Source organism: Zalophus californianus, chromosome 10 (assembly GCF_009762305.2).
Source record: "Zalophus californianus isolate mZalCal1 chromosome 10, mZalCal1.pri.v2, whole genome shotgun sequence".
Classification (NCBI taxonomy): domain Eukaryota; kingdom Metazoa; phylum Chordata; class Mammalia; order Carnivora; family Otariidae; genus Zalophus; species Zalophus californianus.
In genome coordinates, this window is record NC_045604.1 from 16,059,168 (window position 1) to 16,078,409 (window position 19,242).

At 35.4% G+C, this 19,242-nt stretch overlaps 1 protein-coding gene across 1 annotated transcript in view; it reads left to right on the forward strand.

Annotated features, from left to right (window-relative positions):
* USH2A (usherin) overlaps positions 1 to 19,242 on the forward strand; it is a 717,806-nt gene that overhangs the window by 543,780 nt on the left and 154,784 nt on the right. Inside the window, exons 49-50 of the mRNA XM_027612135.2 lie at positions 4,511 to 4,732; positions 14,524 to 14,747. Coding sequence (XP_027467936.2) covers positions 4,511 to 4,732; positions 14,524 to 14,747 — 446 coding nt within the window. The remainder of the gene's footprint in view (positions 1 to 4,510; positions 4,733 to 14,523; positions 14,748 to 19,242) is intronic.

A 19,242-nucleotide genomic window follows, 5' to 3' on the forward strand; every position in this document is an offset into this window, starting at 1 on the left:
AATGTTCTTCCAATGTCCCTTTTCCTTACAATAATGACAGTTGTCTTTGTGTAGACTAGACATAGATATGTCCTTGTTCTTGGCTTTATTTAATTGCTTAATCTGAAAAGCTATTAATTTGATCTATTTTTTTTCTTTTTTCTGAGCCGAAGTATCTTCCAGGTACTCAGCAAGTTCTTATAATTTAGAGAGAAGACATAGTCTACTATCCTATCTTCTGATTTCTGAGAAATTTATGAAATCTTGACTTACATTGAGAACAGAGTATTCCTAATGGTAGCTAAGTGGTCTCTGAAACTAGGCATGGAATTATGTTTCCCCTGTTGATGAAACTGGACTTTTTTTTATTGTGGTAAAGTATACAGAACAAAATTTATAATTTTAACCATTTTTAGGTGCATAGTTCAGAAGCATTGAATACATTTGCATGATTGTGCAATCATCACCACCACCATTTCCAGAACACTTTTATCTTCCCAAACTGAAACTCTGTAGCCATTAAACATTAACTCCCTATTGTCCCTTTCCCCTAGCCCCTGACAACCACCATTCTATTTTCTGTCGCTATGAATTTGACTACTCTAGGTACCTCATAAGTAGAATCATATAATACTTATCATTTTGTGACAGGTTTCTTTCACTTAATATATTTTCAAATTTCATCTGTGTTCTAACATGTGTCAGAATTTCTTTCATCTTTTAGACTGAATAACATTCCATAGTATGTATATACCACATTTTGTTTGTCCATTCATCTACTGATGAATATTTGGATTGTTTCCACCTTATGACTATTGTTAATAATACTGCTATGAACATTTGGTGTACAAATATCTGTTTGAGTCCTGCTTTGCATTTTTTTTTTAGCTTTATATTCAGAAGTGAAATTCCTGGATCATATGGAAATTCTATGTGAAATTTTTTGAGGAAATGCCATAGTGTTTTTCACAGGAGTTGCACTATATTATATTCCCAACAGTGATGTGCAAGTTTATTATGTGCAAAAGTCCCAGTTTCTCTAATTCCTTGCTAACATATTCTTTTCTGTTGGTTTACTTATAATAGCCATTCTTCTGACTATGAAGTGGTATCTCATAGTGATTTTGATATGCATCTTCTTAATAATTAGCAATATTCAACATCTTTCCATATGATTAGTGGCCATCTGTATATCTTCTTTGGAGAAATATCTATATGAGTCTTTTAGCCCTTTTTTAATGGGTTGTTTATGTTTTCATTGTTGAGTTGTAGGAGTCCTTTAGAAATTTTGGATATCAGTCCCTTATCAGTTATATAATTTACAAATATTTTCTCCCATGGTTTGCCTTTTTATACAGTCAACAGTGTCTTCTAATGCATAACACTTTTAAATTTTGATGAGGTGCAATACATCTATTTTTCTTTTGTTATCTTGTACTTTTGATGTTATAACCAATAAATTATTGCCAAATCCAATGTCATGAAGATTTCTCCTTATGTTTCTTCTAAGAACTTTATAGTTTTAGCTTTTACATTTAGGTCTTTGGTCCATGTTGAATTAATTTTTATATATGGTATAAGGTAAGGGTTCAACTTCATTCTTTTGCATGTGGATATTTACTTTTCCCAGCACCATTTGTTGAAAAGAGGGTCCTTTCATCATTGAATGGTCTTGACACCCTTGTTGAAAATCATTTGGTCATTTTTGTAAAGTTTCATCTCTGGGCTCTCTATTCTATTCCATTGGTCTATATGTCTGTCTTTGTACCAGGACCACACTTTTGATTATTAATTGTATCTTTGTAATACTGTTTGTATCTTTCAAGTAAATTTTGAAATCAGGAAGTGTGAGACCTCCACCTTTGTTCAACAATTTTTCAAGATTGTTTTGGGGTCCCTTGAGATGCCATTGCAACTTGGGGATAGATTTTCATCCCCAATTTGCAATTATGCAAAAAATATTGTTGGGATTTTGATAGAGATTGCATTGAATTGTAGATCGCTTTGGGTAGTATTGACATTTTTACAATATCATCTTCTGATCCATGAACACGGGATGTCCAGTTTGTGTCTTCTTTAATTTCTTTCATCAAAAGTGTTCAAATCTTCCACCTTCTTGGTTAAGCTTATTCTTGAGTATTTTTTAAACTATTGTAAATGGGATTGCTTTTTCAAAAAATTTCCTCTTCAGACTGTTCATGCTTAGGGTATAGAAACACAACTAATTTTTACATGTTGGTTTTGTATTCTGCAACTTTGCTAAATTCTTTTATTAGTTTTAACGGGGTTTTTTTGTGAGATCTTTAGGGTTTTCTACATATAAGATTACATTCCTATTAACAGAGATAATTTTACTTCTTCCTTTTCAGTTGCGATGTTCTTCATTTCTTTTTCTTATGTAATTGCTCTGGCTATAAATTCCAATATTATGTTGAATACAAGTGGCAAAAGCTGACAGCCTTGTCTTCCTGATCTTAGGGGGAAAGCTTTTACTATTGATTATAATGTTAGCTGTGGGTTTTTCATACATGCCCTTTATTGTGTTGTGGTAATTTCCTTCTATTCTTAGTTTATTGAATGTCTTTATAATGGAATGGTATTGAATTTTGTCAAGTGTTTTTTCTACATCATTTTAGGTAATCACGTGTTTTTCTTTGTTCATTCTGTTAATATGGTATATCAAACTCACTTTCATATGTTGAATCATCTTTGCATGCTTTCCAGGAATAAATCCCACTTGGTTATGTTGTATAATCATTTAAATGTGCTCTGGAATTCAGTTTGCTAGCATTTTCTTGAGGATTTTTACATCAATTTTCATAAGGGATATTGTTCTGTAGTTTTTGTTTTGTTTTTTCTTAAAGTGTCTTGTCTGGTTTTGGTATCAGGGCAAAGCTGGCCTCATAAATTTTGTTAGGAAATATCTCAGTTTTTTAGAAGAGCTTGAGAAGGATTAGTACCAGTTCTTTAAATGTTTGGTAAAACTCACCAGTGAAGCCATCTTGTCCAGAGTTTTTCTTCATTGGGAGGTTTCTAATAAGTGATTCAATCTCATTAATAGTTATAGATCTATTCAAAATTTCTATTTTTTCATGATTCAGTCTTTTAGGCTGTGTGTTTCTAGTAATTTGTACATTTCATCTACTAGGATGGATTTTTGACCAATGAATATGGATAAGAAAGACTTCAAGAATACCTGCTAAGAGTTCTTGTCTTATTTTTTATAGTCTTTACATATCTATCTATAGATAAATATTGCCCCATATTTTTAATATCATTTTGGTAGGTAATTCATCTTGCTTTTACTAACCAAGTTTTGGCATATCTCGACCTCACACATAGATAAACTAATTGATAGAGATCAGGAAGTCCAGGACTAAAAATTCCTGAGGCAATCCTAATTTTTTTAGTGAACCTGAGCCTTCCTTTTCTTAAGAAGGTTTGGCAAGTCATTAACTAGATTATGTAAATCTTACCTGGACCATGGTTTAGAACTATAAGAACTGCCAGAGGTTGATCAATATACTCACAGACCTTATAAGATAAAATGAAGGAATATTGTCCTGGGAGAAAGATATATTTTAAAGGGGGAAGTGAAGAGAAAAGGGTCTGTTGAAGATGGAGGACAAAGAAGAGTAAAGCAAGAGGGAGGAGAGAGTCCAGATTCGAGGGTTCAGAAAGGAGGTCAACTGAGAGTTGGTCATGAGCTAGAGAGGAGAAGTGCAGTTTTAATTTTAGATACACAAAGTTGTTAGTAGTCCTTTCCAAAGTATCCTTAAAAGATGAAATTTAATTTTTTTTCTCCTTTAGAATTGTCCTGTCTTATAGACCATCTTCATACCCCCCCTAAAATGCTGCTTATTGATATTTATAAAATTTAAACTCTTTGATACCAGAGCACCAGGCAAAAGACTATCTTATTCTTGTTTCAAGTTTCCCAGAGCATCATGTAAAGGGGGAGTGTGGGTGCAACTACATTAGTGAAATTCAGTGTCTTCCACAGCCCAGCAAAGTACTAATGTGCTGACTTGAATATAGTATTTTTACCTCTCTTTTAATTGACCTTCACATTGAAAGTATTTTGTTTACTTAAATGACTATAATTTGGTTAAAAAATATAATCTAGGCAATGCTAGTTTTATGTCAATTTCTAAATCCACCCCACTTTCTAAAAAAAAAAAAAATACACTACATAGATAGAAAAGTATTTGTAGGCAAACTTTTTTGTAATGCTACTTAATCATGTTACCAGACCTAATGTGCTCATTTCTTAGGGGTGAGAGAGGAAATAGGCAACATAACATTACCTCTATGTTACCACATATGTATGTGAGTAAACATATTTTTATACATCTTTAATGCAAAAAGTTTAATGTTGTATTGAAATTTTGCAACTCCAAAATGACAGCATTCTTTCTAGTAATTCTGTGAACCAGTTGGCATCTGCAAGATGATTGTGATAAAATTTCATTGTGAGTGAAAGCATATTTTTTTAACTCATGCAATGATTGTTATTGTCCTAAATTGACAGGTGAAGTATGTTGTCCAGATGAACAGCACAATCGGGTTTCCACTGGCATCGGTGACTCCTGCTGTGGCAGAATGCCTTACTCCACCTCAGGAAACCAGATTTGCTGTGCTGGGAGGCTTCATGATGGCCATGGCCAGCAGTGCTGTGGTGGACAGATTGTGAGCAAAGATTTAGAATGCTGTGGTGGAGAGGAAGAGGGCATGGCATACAGTCGCCTTCCAGGTAAGGAGCCCTTGTCTACTTTTCATTGATTGGAGAATATGAGAAACAGGAAGGTTGAGAAACTTGCCCTAGGTATAAAGCAAATAAGGAATTAAAGCTTATGTTAATTATATCTAATGCAAAATTTAAGTACATATTGTATCACAAATAAAAATGTAATTTCATATTTTTTATGTTCATGTGATGCATTTCATTAAAATGGATCAAAACTCTTTCCTCTTGAAAAGTGTCATACCCACCATAAACAAAAACAAAACACACATGAATGCATTAGTTCTGGATCAAGAGAATATTTCCTAGCAAATTTCCTCACAGATGCTAACGGTACACAAAATTATTATTGATGACATTATGTCAATTCTTTTGCTCTGTTATTCTTTTATAGCTATTAAATTAATACTAATTTTAAGAGCAATCATTATCATTGATAGAGTACTTACTATCAACCAAGTACTATGCCCAATGTCTTATACATTATTACCTCAATTAGTCTTTTTTTTCAGTTAATCTTTATAACTATCTTACTAGATAGGTTCTATTGTTGTCTACATTTTAAAAATGAGGAGACTGAGGCACAGAGATTAGACAGTGTCCAAGATCACATTGTAGTCAGATGCAAATTTTGGGGTGCCTGGAAGTTATACAATTTGGGGGACCCTCTTTAAGGAAAGAAAATTAAATGATTAAGATAAGACAAAATATAAAAATAATATTTACTTAGAAGGGGAAAATAAATTATAAAAATTACAAATCAAAAAAAGGAAACTTAGCAAATCCCACTAACATAAAAATAGTATGTTTGGATTCTATAACTTCTGATATCCGTCTTTTCTCCCCCTGACATGTTTAACTTATATCCTTGATCACATCTTCATGGGACAATGGCTTTGTACCATTTATCTCTAGAAAGATAATTCATTCTTTCCTGTCACATGATTATTTCAAGTTTTAAAAAGTGGCTTTAAGCTTCAAAATTTATTATTGTAATATTATGTAAATGTTTAGGATTAGTGTCAATTTCAGAGAAATACCTACCAAGGATCTTTCTAAGATTTAAGGGCATTTTAAGTTTTCTTGTCTTAAGGTGATTTGCAGTGACTTGTCTTAAGTATTTGTTGAATTGACAACATCATTAAGCAGAGTTTCATGGATATTCTTATTATATGATTGAATTTGAGTGGTATGTTATCATGATGTCACTACACATCTACACATCAGCAAAAGTATAAATTTTTCCAATATATTTATGAGTTACCTCTCTTCATAATTTGTAATAATTTATGCTTCAACCCTACATCCATCATTTTCTTTTAATAGTTTACTACCTTTGTTATAATCTAAAGTTTATTTTGTTATAATTCTCTTCCAGATGTCAGATATTTCAGTTGATTCTGTTGTTCAGTTTTACAGCTTTTGTTTCATATTCCATTAATTTTTTGTCTGATCTTTCTCTTTCTTTAAAGCTTCCCTTTACATGCATCCAAATTAGGAGTCTGTAATTTCTCATATCCTTATCTCTCTAAACTGCAGTTAAAATGGCCTATTCAAACCTTAATGACTTTTTTTTATAGAAGTGACAGAAGTCATATAAACATAGCTACTGAACCCAAACTAAATATTTTCCCAAATCAACTTCCCCTTAGTTAGATTTAAAAAATGTACTTGGTCACTCTTCTATTTTAATCAATACAAGGACACATAAGACAGAAGGTAAGTTAAAGGGGCAAGGGACAGAGGCCATAACAAATTGTAGTTAAATATTATACATTTGCTAATTTTATAAAAATATGTAACCGTGCCTACCTTGGAAGGGGCTCATATAAGCAAAGGGCCCTGAAACTCAAGCTCATCAGCTTCAGGATAAATCTGCTTGTGCAACTAGCAAGTGGTAGAACTCCAGCCCTTCTCTGAGCATGATTTCAGGACGTCATCTGCATCTTGATGCAGATGAACTATGAATTCCCTATTGTTTTTCTATAATTTCTTCTTTTTTAAAAAAACCATCAGTGTTACCCATAATATCAGTAATTGTAATTTAAGTTATTGTAGTATTATTGTTAAATACCATATTTTTGTACATATTCTCTTCTATGTAAAGTTCTGATGAAAATTGCTAAGAACACTTCAAGAACAAAACTAATCAATCAAAACAATTTTAAAAGTATCAATCCTTGGGGTACCTGACTCTTGCGCCTTAACAAGAATACTAAACTCTCAGTATTTTCATAGCCCTTAAATAAGTAAATATGCTTAATTATATTATTCACAACTAAATTTCAGTACTCCCAGTATGGGAAAGATTTTTCTCCTCCTTTGAGCCAAAAAATACCTGATTTCTAGTTTTTCATTTTATCTTTGGACAATCATCAAGTGTGTTTCCAAGGCATTTACTACTCTATGAAGTTATAAATCACCCATCTGGATCCACACTATATCGATCTATGCATTCTTTTTTAATCCAACCCAGTGGGACATATTTAGAGGAAGATTTTAATATATATATTGTCAAGCTGTTTTATAGTCCCATGTCATTTTGTGATCTGTATCAACTGTCCAGAAAATAGTGATGATGGATAGTTGTCCTATATGCAACAGAATTAGGTTACAATTAGGACACTTCAATTCACCCCCAAAATTTAAGGATTACCTCCAATACGTGGCACAGGACACCTGGATCTTCAGTATAAGGTAGCAAGAAAGTTGACTTTGCCAGGTAAAACCAAGAAACAAAGACAAAAACTAACTTGGCTCGATCTTTGAAAATGAATGATGCATTAAATCATATGATACACAAGAGTTCAGTGTAGACACATAGTCCCTTCAGAAATTTTCCCCATGAATTGTAGGCCTAAGAAGTTAATGTCCTAGAGATAACTGAAGTCCAGTCAAGGAATCCAGCCTGGTCAAGTGTCTCCTAGACACTGCTTATTGACTAAAAGATATACACGATGGTCACAAGATACAACTATGACGAAAAGTAAACAACATTCTATGTTCACTATTCGCGAAGCAGAGTTCTACGTGCTTCATATACATCAACACATTTATAACACACTTAAACCTCACAACAACCCTATGAGGTAAGTACTAGTCTTCTCTCCATTTTCAAGATGAGGAAACAGAAGCACTTCTCACAAAAGTGAGAAACTGCCCCCAGATCACATAGCTAGCAAATGGCTGCATTATTTTAGGTAACATTAATTGCTATTTATTATAAATGAATCCCCCAATTTGTAAAGGCTCAAATACAACCGGGGTTCACTTTTTCTTATCTGATAGCACCGACATACGAACCTTCTGTAGGTCAGCTCTCTTTCCTAGTTATGAGCTACCGTTGAACTGCCAGATTCTATGGTCACCTGGGAGTTGTACCCATTTCTGCAGCCAGAAGGGGAAAAGAGCATGGAATAACTTGTGTGTGAGTTTTTTATTTGCCAGGTCTAGGAATAGCAAATATTTTAATTAACATTTCATTGACTAGAACTAAATGCAAGGGAGGCTGGGAGATTTGCCTGTGAATCTTGCTACTGTGGCTAAGAAGGGTTTCTAATTCCATCTAAATGGAGACAAAGTCCAAGCTCTTAAATTCTTTGATCATTCTGATAGTTGGACAGGCATTGCATACTCTCCAACCCAAGCCATATCAATGTTTGTCCGGTCTGCTGAGCAGGGCCAGTATAATAAACTATCAAGTTGTAAACATTTTCTGGAAGATTGGAAAAAAAGAAGCATTATCAACTCTGCCCTCTGACTGCACACCTAATGTATGCCAAAGTTAGAAGACAGGGTACTACGTAGGAGTGCTGAGCCCTGAGACAGTGACTTATAAAAAATAATCTGGGACTTCTAAGGGTCTGACTCTTTGCAGAAAGACATTTGCTGGTGGTCTGTGAGATCAAAATGGCTTTCATAATAATACTAACCTATTATATGCCTTTTTCAATCTCATTCTCTCATGAGTATACAGTGGAGTTTCTCAGAGGTTACATGGCATGTGATATTGCAACAGTTGAATGCAGAAGCAGGTATGAGAAGTTAATTCCTTCTAGTAAGCCAGACATTAGAGAGGCTTGCAAAAATGCAAAACAGTGTCATTCTTCCCACTCACTTTTCTCAGTTTGGAAAATGCATTTATTTTTCATAAATATTTATGTTAACATGTTATATATTTATTATTTTAAATGAATTAATAAGTACAAAAGTCAAAAATTTTTGTTTTAGGCTCTAACCCAGTATTTATCAACAGATATAACCAACATAAACAAAAGTTATTTGGAGTCCTCAATTATTTGTAAAAGTGTAAAGGGTCCTGAGACCAAACTTCACGCATCACTGCTTTAATGCATGGTTATCATGTGTACTAGAAAATCATGGCACTTAGTTAGTTACCCTGTGCTATGATTAACCAGTTGAGTATCTCCTCTTCTAGATGAGTAGCTAAAAATATGTCCCTTAAAGACAGAACAATGGATGCCAGGTCTGGGAGATGCAAAAGCATTGCCCCCTCCATACCATAATGAGTCAGAGTTTTAACATAACAGCAAAAATGTCTCATTTTAGCATCTGTTCATTTGTCCCTTTTTTTAGTCAATTGCCGTATTCCTTCATTTGATAAAAATGTATTATGTAGTGACTATGTTCAATACAGTATTCTTGGTGCTTTGTGATTATAAAAATGGCTGATTCCATTTTTATCCTTAAGGACTTATAATCTAATTAAGGAGGAAAGTACCTATAAGGTTAAACACAGTCCATAAGAGAGGGATGAACAAAGTATATTCTTAAGACTGAGAGATCACTCCAGGCAAGGTGATGGAAAAAGCTAAACCATTAGATTGGAACCTCAAATAATGAGTAAGATTTTGAGATGTGTAGATGGAAGAAGGACATTTCAGCTAAAGGGCATAGCTTGAGCTAACGTGTGAAATTGGCAATCTGTGAAGCATGTCCAAGTAGTAGTGAACAGTTGGGTTTGTTGGAGGGATCCACTGTGTGCAAGGAAACAGAGGGAGATATGTCTGAGTAGGCAAAACGATCTGAACATTATTCAGTAATCAAGGAAGGGTCAATGTGATGGTAAGAACTGTGATTTAAGGCAATAAATTAGATTTTGGTGGCAGAATGAATGTGAAGGAGAAGGAAAGATAAGTCAGAACACTATTGCCAAAAAGTAAAACATACCTGTTTTGAGAAATGAAGTAGAGGTAACTATCCCCTGGGACAATGGTTCCTAATCTTTTGGGGGCCATACACTCCCTTAAGAATCTTTTGAAAGTTACAAAGCCTCACTGCAAATACTACACAGAAATTTGCCTGCAATTTCATATACCCCTGACGTCCATCCATGGGCCCCAACTTCAGAATCACTTCTTATTGACTTCCCTGTGATTTTCCACGCTTGTCAAATATTTAAGCAGATTGCAACATTACTCAGCTCCTGTGAATCAAGTTTCGCTCTAGAGTTTCTCACGACATTCTGCAATTCTGCCAAGGCTGGTAATCATGGTGGACGGAAGGAATGATACTTTTAAAAAGGAAAAGAATCTCTTTTTATTCTCTTGACCTTCCTGCAGGTTTCAGTGTCAATAGACACATTCCACCTGTCTTTTTCCTCACTCTGCTTGCGCTCCCTCCTGTCGCCCCTAATGACTGTGACCTCAGTGACCTTCCAGAATATCCATATGGCCCTTTTTCTCCTCAACCTAGCAACACCATACCTGCTACATGAGGGTTTGGATCTCATAATATTGTTCCTAAGCCTGGCCTCTCTTACTGCCTGGCATTGTGTGCCTGCCATAAGACTGGGCTGGCTCGTAAAACATCTCTTTATGTACTTTATTACTTAAACTCTTTTATTTGCCTGCAGGAGCCGTTTAACAAAATCACATTGAATTGACTTTCTCACACCAAATCAAATCTCCCTGGTCCCAGTTCAGTTGTCTTTGTCAATATGTATTTTATAAATGGAGTGAATTAACAGATGCTGTTGGAACAGAAGTGCTGGGGTAGCGTTTATATTTTTACTGCTCTCTCTGGGCAGATGAGTTGTGTAGGAGTGTTATACAGGTATCTCGGGATGAAAGTCATGCTCATCATTGCAGTGGATATGTATTCTTAACCATTTTCTTTGAATGTATTTTAAACCTCTTTATTACTCTTTTTATTCTTAGTGTTTGCTTGTATGGTTTTATCATTTATGCCATTAATCTTGGATTGGACTTGATTATATCTTTTAGTATTAAGAGATGAACATTAAAGACTCCCTATCATTCAAAGAGACCAGGATTTTCTGTTAGCTGTGAGAAACTGATCATGACATACCTTTGGAACGTATTGCCTGATCTCTATTATAAATGTTGTCCATGCAGCCTCGGATAGGAAACTCTGGGTTGAAACTGCTTTGTAATAGAATACTGAGTTTCCATGTCCTGGAGTAGGACTTCAGGAGAACGAATGACTACCCCTATTTGTCATAGAAGACGGGATCTGGAAACTTTGCAAAGAGGGAAATACAGCACAGAAATCCATTGTTAAAGGGCTGTACTAAAGAATATTTTCTAGGAAGATTTCCATGTGACATAATGAATTTTTGAAAGGTGAAACGTAGAAAAAATGCATCTCAACGATTTGGGGAACATTTTTGCTCTACCCTTTCTTTGTCAGTTTTGTGGTGGTAGCCGTGAGGCCATCTACTGGTGGAGACAAGCATGCATTTCTTTTCTTTCGTATTCTGCCAATTTTATAAGTGTGTCCTAAGAATGACTAATCACAAAACTTTTTTTTCAGTCTTATAGGCCTAAAATATAGTCCCTTGGCTTAAAATATGGTCCCCATGATCAGTCCCAGAGTTGCACATTAATCTGTCATGTTCTAGACTTTGTTCTTTACTACCTTACTGTATTTATCTCAAAAGCATGATTCATAATTCTTGGTCTTTTTTTTTTTCTAGAAAAATGGAGCCCCTGTTTTACAGAATTAACAATTTAGAAATTCATCAGAACTATATGTTTATAAATGCTTTCCTTGTCAGCCCTGGCCATTAAATGAGTGTTAGTAACATATTGAAACTATTCATAGTATTGTGAGTAAAAGATTCTTTCCTTCACTGTTTTCCCAATTGTATCCAATAAAATGGAAGCTATCTGTTGGATATATATATGCTGTTTGGGAAGATAAAATATATTGCAGCTTGCTATCAAAAATAAATATCTAATAGCTCTATGTGTACTGTACCACTTTAGTAACATCTGTCCAAGGAGAATCTTCACCTTTGTACAGATTTAAGGAACAGCCTCTGGAAGAATATATCGATCCGTCAACAATACACAACCTGTTTTGTTTTTCTTTTGGCATATTTAAAATTGTGCATTCTACATGTCAAAGTTCAAAAGTCAAGTGCTATATGTGATAAACTAGGCAGGGGTCAAAAGTTATTGCAATGCAGTTTCAGAAGATTGTCTGTCTCTGAATTTGCAGCTCATTCATGCTGAAGTGATGCACTATGGGAATTACTAGCAAACTCTGCTCTGCAACATCTGCTCTCCCTAAGTGAGTTAGTGCACGTCAGACATCTTTATGTCAGAATATTGCAGTGATGGATGCAGTCTTCAGAAAATGCTGCATAAAAATCTGGTGTGCCGTTCTGGCCATTAAGTGAAATTACTATTTAAATTAATGGCACTGTCACAGTTTATCTGTGCAAAGAATGAACGCTGATTAGGGTATTAAGTAATTAGCAATTTATCACACTGGAACAAGGTTGATAATAATTAAAGAAGTAATGGTTTACCAAAGAAACTAGAAAGGGAGTCACTTCTTGTTATGAGAGTGGAATCTTGGCTGGAAATTTTAATTCAGTGAAACAAAGATGAAACTCTTTGTGAAGGAAAGCAGCCTTTTTTTTTCCCTAGTGTAAAAACAGTTCATTATCAAAATTTTAGTTGACCTGTCAAAAGTCCCTCAGAGCGATCAGATGACTGATTAGGAGTTTCGAATTAGGTCAATGTCTGCATTTTGATTTTATACTTAAAACATGGTGAAACCACCAAGTAACTTGGGAGTAGAGAGGGAGAATATATTCTGCTCCCTAAAGGACCAGTTTTCAGTTTTCAGATTGCTCTTTAAAATGGAAACATGAATTATTTTAAGAAAACTGCTAGAGAAAAAATAAATGACAGTAAAAAAACCAAGGTTGTATTTAAATGTCTGATCAGAAAGCAGCGGAAAAAAAAAATGTCCAAACAATGCAAAACTTGAAGATTTTTCTTTTCATTGTGTGTGTGCATGTGTGTGTATAATCGATCATTTTTACCATTTTATCATAATCAAAACTCAGATTACAATGATAGTTCTGCTGTGTGTATTTATGTGAAAAAAATTCTTTCCTGAAAATGTTAAAACAATGAAAATTATTAATAATCACCAAAGAAAACAGTTTACTTTTAAACCAATTACCTTGAACAGTTACCACATTTAGACGGCATGCAAAAAGTCCGTTATGATCAATATACATCATCTTAAAATATCAGGAGATATTTTTTAAATTGGAAAGATCAGTGAGAGAGTTCTTTGGAGTCTTGTGTGACTAAACATCTCTCTTAAGGTATGTACCAAGCCAGTGTCTACTTTCAGTATTTTTTTTTTAATAAAAAGCACTTAAAGCTCGCTGGTCTATTATTAGGAGTGTCTTTCATAATGCAGGTGTTTGTACAGGACCAGAACAAACAATTCAGGACCCCAGGGCACTTTGAAGTTGAGGTTCTTTATGTTATCACTCAGGACTAATAATAAATAAACAAAATTCTAATTAAAATAAGTCATTCACCACACTGTGCTGCTATATCACTGGATATAAATTCTGATATAATAGCATTGTGACATGGGGTGTAGGTACCTTAATTTCTGGCTTAATCTGACTCTAGAGTATTGTTTATTTATTCAGGCTTTTATGTCTAAATTCTACTGTATCTCTTCTATGGCAAGATCTAAATGATGTGAACACAGGCAGTTAAACTGATTTTGGTGCAAGAAAGAAGGTTCTTTGGTGTGAAAGGCATACATGTCTTTCCTCAACAAGTGGCGATCAATGCTCCCCCTTACAGGGTCTTTCTGCCTCCAACCTCTAATCCATGTCCAGGGATGGGTCTAGAACACAGTGCTGCTCAAAATATAGTGGCCAAATTGTTCACCTGATTGGTGAGCAAGCTCAGCTGGTTTGAACAAATCTATCTCCTGAGGAAAGAATGGTCACCATTGCTGCTGGATTCACAAGAAGTAAAATGTGCACCCTAGACAAAGCCGGGCAAAAACTTACAAGACCTCTACCACAGCATCTCCAGTGCCAGGATGGTCCTACCTCTCCACTCTGTCTAGGCTTTCATCCTAGAGTGCCTCGGTGACCTCTCCCTTGCAAATTTCTAGAGCTTTCCTCTCATCCCCTGTACTTCATCCCTTTTTCTGCAACACGATGTTATCATCACAAAATGGGCAGGTAATTCTCGTGACGGAAATCAGGGCTTTTTTTTAATGGAGCTTGGAAGAAGTCTGGCCCCCTGAATGATTTTGAAACACTTCCTCTTGTGTGTTCTTTACCTAATTAGTGTCTAGTGCTCTTGGTAAGAAGGACCCCTCACTGCACATTTAAATCACCTTGGTAGGGAAACACTACCTTAGGTATTGTACCATTTCAGCGACTGCCTGAGTCTGACATTTTTATACCAAACTTTACAGCAGTCTCCGTTTTCTTCCCTTTTTTTTATTTCATATTCATATATAACATTTTATTGTTGCAGGGATGTTCTGTTGTGGGCAGGATTATGTGAATATGTCAGATACCATATGCTGTTCAGCTTCCAGTGGAGAGTCTAAAGCACATGTTAAAAAGAATGACCCAGTGCCAATAAAATGCTGCGAGACTGAACTTATTCCAAAGAGCCAGAAATGCTGTAATGGAGTTGGATATAATCCTTTGAAATATGTTTGCTCTGACAAGATTTCAACTGGAATGATGATGAAGGTAATTGATAGAAAACCTCTCAGAGGTGCTGATTTGACAATGGAAAGAGAAATACATTGTTCATAACTATTTTTCTAAAATAGGAATATAAAAACTCCTGTGTGCATTATTCATTTTCATATTACATCCATATTAATACCAAATGAGTTCGCTGTGATTGATGTTATTGCAATGAATTCTAAAGGAATTAATAATGATTAGCTGTTCTCAGGAAGCTTTATCCAGCACTTCAGATCAGTGCAAGACTGAAAGTCTGTGTGCCGAAAGAGCCAGCACTTGTCAGCTGGGACCTCTGTGTCATGCCATTTTTGTCCATGGGTGCTGGGGATGGAAAAGGAGATCAATCCTGGCTTCTTCCCTCTGGGCCCCTAACCATAATCCAACACTTTCCTTTGATAGCGACTTTAGATACAGCAAATTCACTCGTGCTTATATCCTATTCCTTGAGACAGTGGAAGATCAGCAAATGCCTGCCAGCCATGAAAGTGAACAGGCCTCTGAGTGTACCATTTGTTTGGATGTTGAGATGCTTCACAGACAGACATGTCATGTTTTGTTAGCATTAAACTTGACTCCAGAAACCTCCCATTTTAAGGAACGGATTGTGGACATTGAAAAACCAGACACCCTACTCTGTTCTGTAGCAATCTGCCATTAGGAGATGGCTGCAAATGGATGTTTGGGTCATAGACAATGGAAGGGCTCTTGCCGACTGATGCAACTATACAGTCATTGTGTGGACACCATATACTTTGGGATGTAAAGTAACTCTTGAGATTGTTAGGGTCCCAGCAAGCACTTTGCAACAATTAATCTTAAGACAATTCATAAAGTTATTAAAGAGAATAAGTACTAATGGACTAATCATACAAAATACCCATCAAAAATAATCTTCATCTACAAAATGTTTTTAGAAATTGGTCTGACCTGTACACAACTTTAAAATAGCCAATTCTACGAAAGAAATCTCTCCAACACTATGCTCCCAAAGTTTACATTTATTCCAGGCCAATTTTTTCAGAAGTTTGGACTGAGAAATTTTTCTGAAATTCAGTCTTAAAAAGCTGGTGATGTTGCAAGGGCATGTTTCTTTTTTTTTTTTTTAAGATTTTATTTATTTATTTGAGAGAGAACAGAGAGTGCAAACAGTGGGGTGGGGAGAGTACGAGAGGGAGAAGCAGACTCCGCTGAATGTGGAGCCTGATGTGGGGCTCCATCCCAGGGCCCCAAGATCATGACCTGAGCCAAAGGCAGATGTTTAACCGACTGAGCCTCCCAGGCGCCTCATGAGGACATGTCTTTAAAATGACCAGTTAAGAAACATCTATGTAGAAAACTCTAAAAGGGGCGCTCATATTTGAAAAATGAAGATAGAAAACCTTTTAGTTTCAAAAATGACGCTGCTGCTCACAACTATTTGTTTCATTACTGATCACTCACATTTGTTTCCCAGGCATCCCATTTTGGTTCCAGGAAGATAGAGCTTCCATTATTCGACAACAATATTCAGGATATATACATGATCTTTTAAATTGACTTAACTTGGCTTTATGAAGGGCAATTAACAGTCATATTGAATATTCATATTTAAATTATGATTAGGACAATATTTCTGAAGGCCAAATCAAGCAGTGTGTTACAGGTAAAGTTCAATCTGTAGATTGCATTGTGTTTCCTGAAGACTTCTTTCCTGGAGACTTCTATCCAATAAGGACTGGACCACTATGGGATTTCTCCCCTGAGAGTCTTCTCTAACTGTGGGTTTGGGAATTCCTTTTACTTCTCTCCTGTGTTGGTGTCCCTGTGTTCTCAATCCAAGGGTCCCCGCTTCTTGCCTTAATGCCTTCTTTTGGAGAAATATCATTTTGGGTATAGGTGCATAAAAGGTAAATTTTTTGAGAGCTTGACATTAGAAATGATCATTTTTCGAGCCTCCCACTGGATTGATAGCTTGGCTAGGTACACACTGTAAGGTTAAAAATTATTTCCACTGAGGATTTTGATATCATGTCTGCAATTTTTAAACTTTCTTTGCTATTTTGATCCCTGTTTCTTCCTAGGTACCCATGTTTTTTTTCCTATAAAAGTTTTTAAGACATTCTCTTTATTCTGTTTTTCTAAAATTTCATTTAAAAATTTTTAAAAATAAAATTTCATGACAATGTGCCTCTTTGTGGATGATATTATTATTATTATTCATTATGATGTACATTTTTGTGTACTTTTTCAGTGTGAAGTCTCATAACCTTCAGTTCTGAGAAATGTTATTTTATTTCTTTGATAATTTGCTCTCTTTTTAATCTCTGTTTTTACTGATTAGTTTGGTGTTGGACTTCCTAAACCAATCTTTCAATCTTTTCTTTTTATTTCTTGACTATTGATTAGTTAACTCTTTATCTTTTTCAACATGATCAGATTTTGCCTTAGCTTCATCTTCCAACCTTTCTATTGATTGATTGATTTTTTAGCTATCATATTTTTATTTTCTATTTTTTTTTGTTTTTTTTTTTTTAGTTTTTCAGGGTTCTTTCTTTTTTGCAGGCTGTTATTTATTCATGGCATCCCACTCTTGTTCCATTCATGGGATATCTTTTTTATCATTCTGGAAATACTAATTCCATTGCTGTTGTTGTTTATTGTTTGTTTGCTTTATTCTTTGAATTGTCTCAATTGTTTGGCATTATTTTAGTTTTCTTCTTTGCCTTGCTTTGTTTCTGCTCCCTCTCAGTTCTTTTTTCTATGTTTTTAAATCTATTCTTTCTATTGGAGGCTGAATGAAAGCTCACTGTGCAAAGGCATCCATTAGTGGGGAGTGCAAAGTAACCTAATCATGTGGCAGGATGGTTTTTGGTCAGGGAGTCACATTACCAAGAATCCTTAGCAGATATGCTTAATTAACTATCCTTAATAATCCATCCTAGATCAATATGCCTGGCTGACAGCATACAGGGAACTGGTAGAAAAAGGGGACTGGGTTTCTCACTGTGCAATATGCAGACTTGTATTTGATTTTCCCACTCTGGCCTCCTGGCCTATATCTTCCAGTGGACTTTCTCTGTTCCTTTTAATTTCACCCAATCTTTTCTAAGCTTATCTCATTTTGTAACACTTTATCAAAATGCAGCTAGGAACAACACAAACCTACTGCTAATCTTCTAGATTATAACCTCCCCTAGGGCTGTGAGCTCAGTAGCACTGGCTTACTTTGACAGTTATCCCAGGTCATGGTTTTATCAAATATTTAGCCACAGCATAACAGAGTTCCCCAACTTTCCAAACCCCAGTATGTATTTCTTTGCCACTGCCCACCTAACAATTAAGCCAATGCCATGGGATTTAGGGCTTTATTGTTATTTTTAAGACAATATCTAACTTCAAGGTTTTAATTTATGTTTTACCTAGGACATGATAGACTATGCCAAAATAAAAACAAGTGCACTCACATATGGAATGAGTCAACAGAATAAAAGTTAAAAAAGTTTTTCACATTGCAGTCCAGTGTGAGTTAGGCACCTCTCCTCCAAGAAATGTCTCAGAAGCCCAATCCCCTTCCATCTTGTGGGGCTTCACACACGACCCTCAGATTGCGATGGAAAAGAGGAGAGTGGATGAGTATACGTGTATGGGTCTCACCTGGATGCAGAATACATCCTTTCTGTAGAGTGAGGACACAGACATTTCTAGTCATGTGGCTTTTCCTACTGAGCCGAACTTGCAAATTTAGTATTTCTAGGGAGAAAAAACAAAATGGACATTACTGGGCATATGGTATTGTCTCTGCCACATTCATCTACTTCCCAGCTTCCAAAAATGTTTGAGCTGTCCTGTGAGTATTAGCTCCCTTTCTGTTTCCTTGGACTTTTATATTCCTTTACTGTCATTTGGTTGGGCTTTAAGAGGAAATGGAGCTAAATGCCAGTGTTCAATTCTCTATAATCAAATGGAAATCCTACCACAGTTTTCTGAAGCAGCTTTATTTTGACAACCTGTGGGAGAATAACATATATGAAGTAAGAGATTGAATTTAGATCAATTTTAAATACCAAAAAATTATTTTAAATACATTATGCCATCTAGGGCACCTGGGTGGCTCAGTTGGTTGAATGTCCAACTCTTGATTTTGGTTCAGGTCATGATTTCAGGGTCATGAGATTGAGCCCCGGGCCCGGCTCCCTGCTCAGCACAGAGTCTGCCTGAGATTCTTTCCCCTCCTTCTCCCCCACCTCCTGCTCTTTCCCTCGCTCATGCTCTCTCTCTAAAATAAATAAATAAATAAATAAATAAATAAATAAAGCCACCTATGTAAAGAAAAGATGAAGGAAAGTTTTGCATTACAAAAATGTTGCCTTATTTATATATCTCCTGTAATCTGGGATGATGAAGTATTTCATTTTCTGAGATTAGAACACACTAGTACTTACCAATAACAATAAGAAGTCCAGAGATTCATCAGAGGACAGGTTTACAAAGGTAAATAATAATAACTATAATGAGA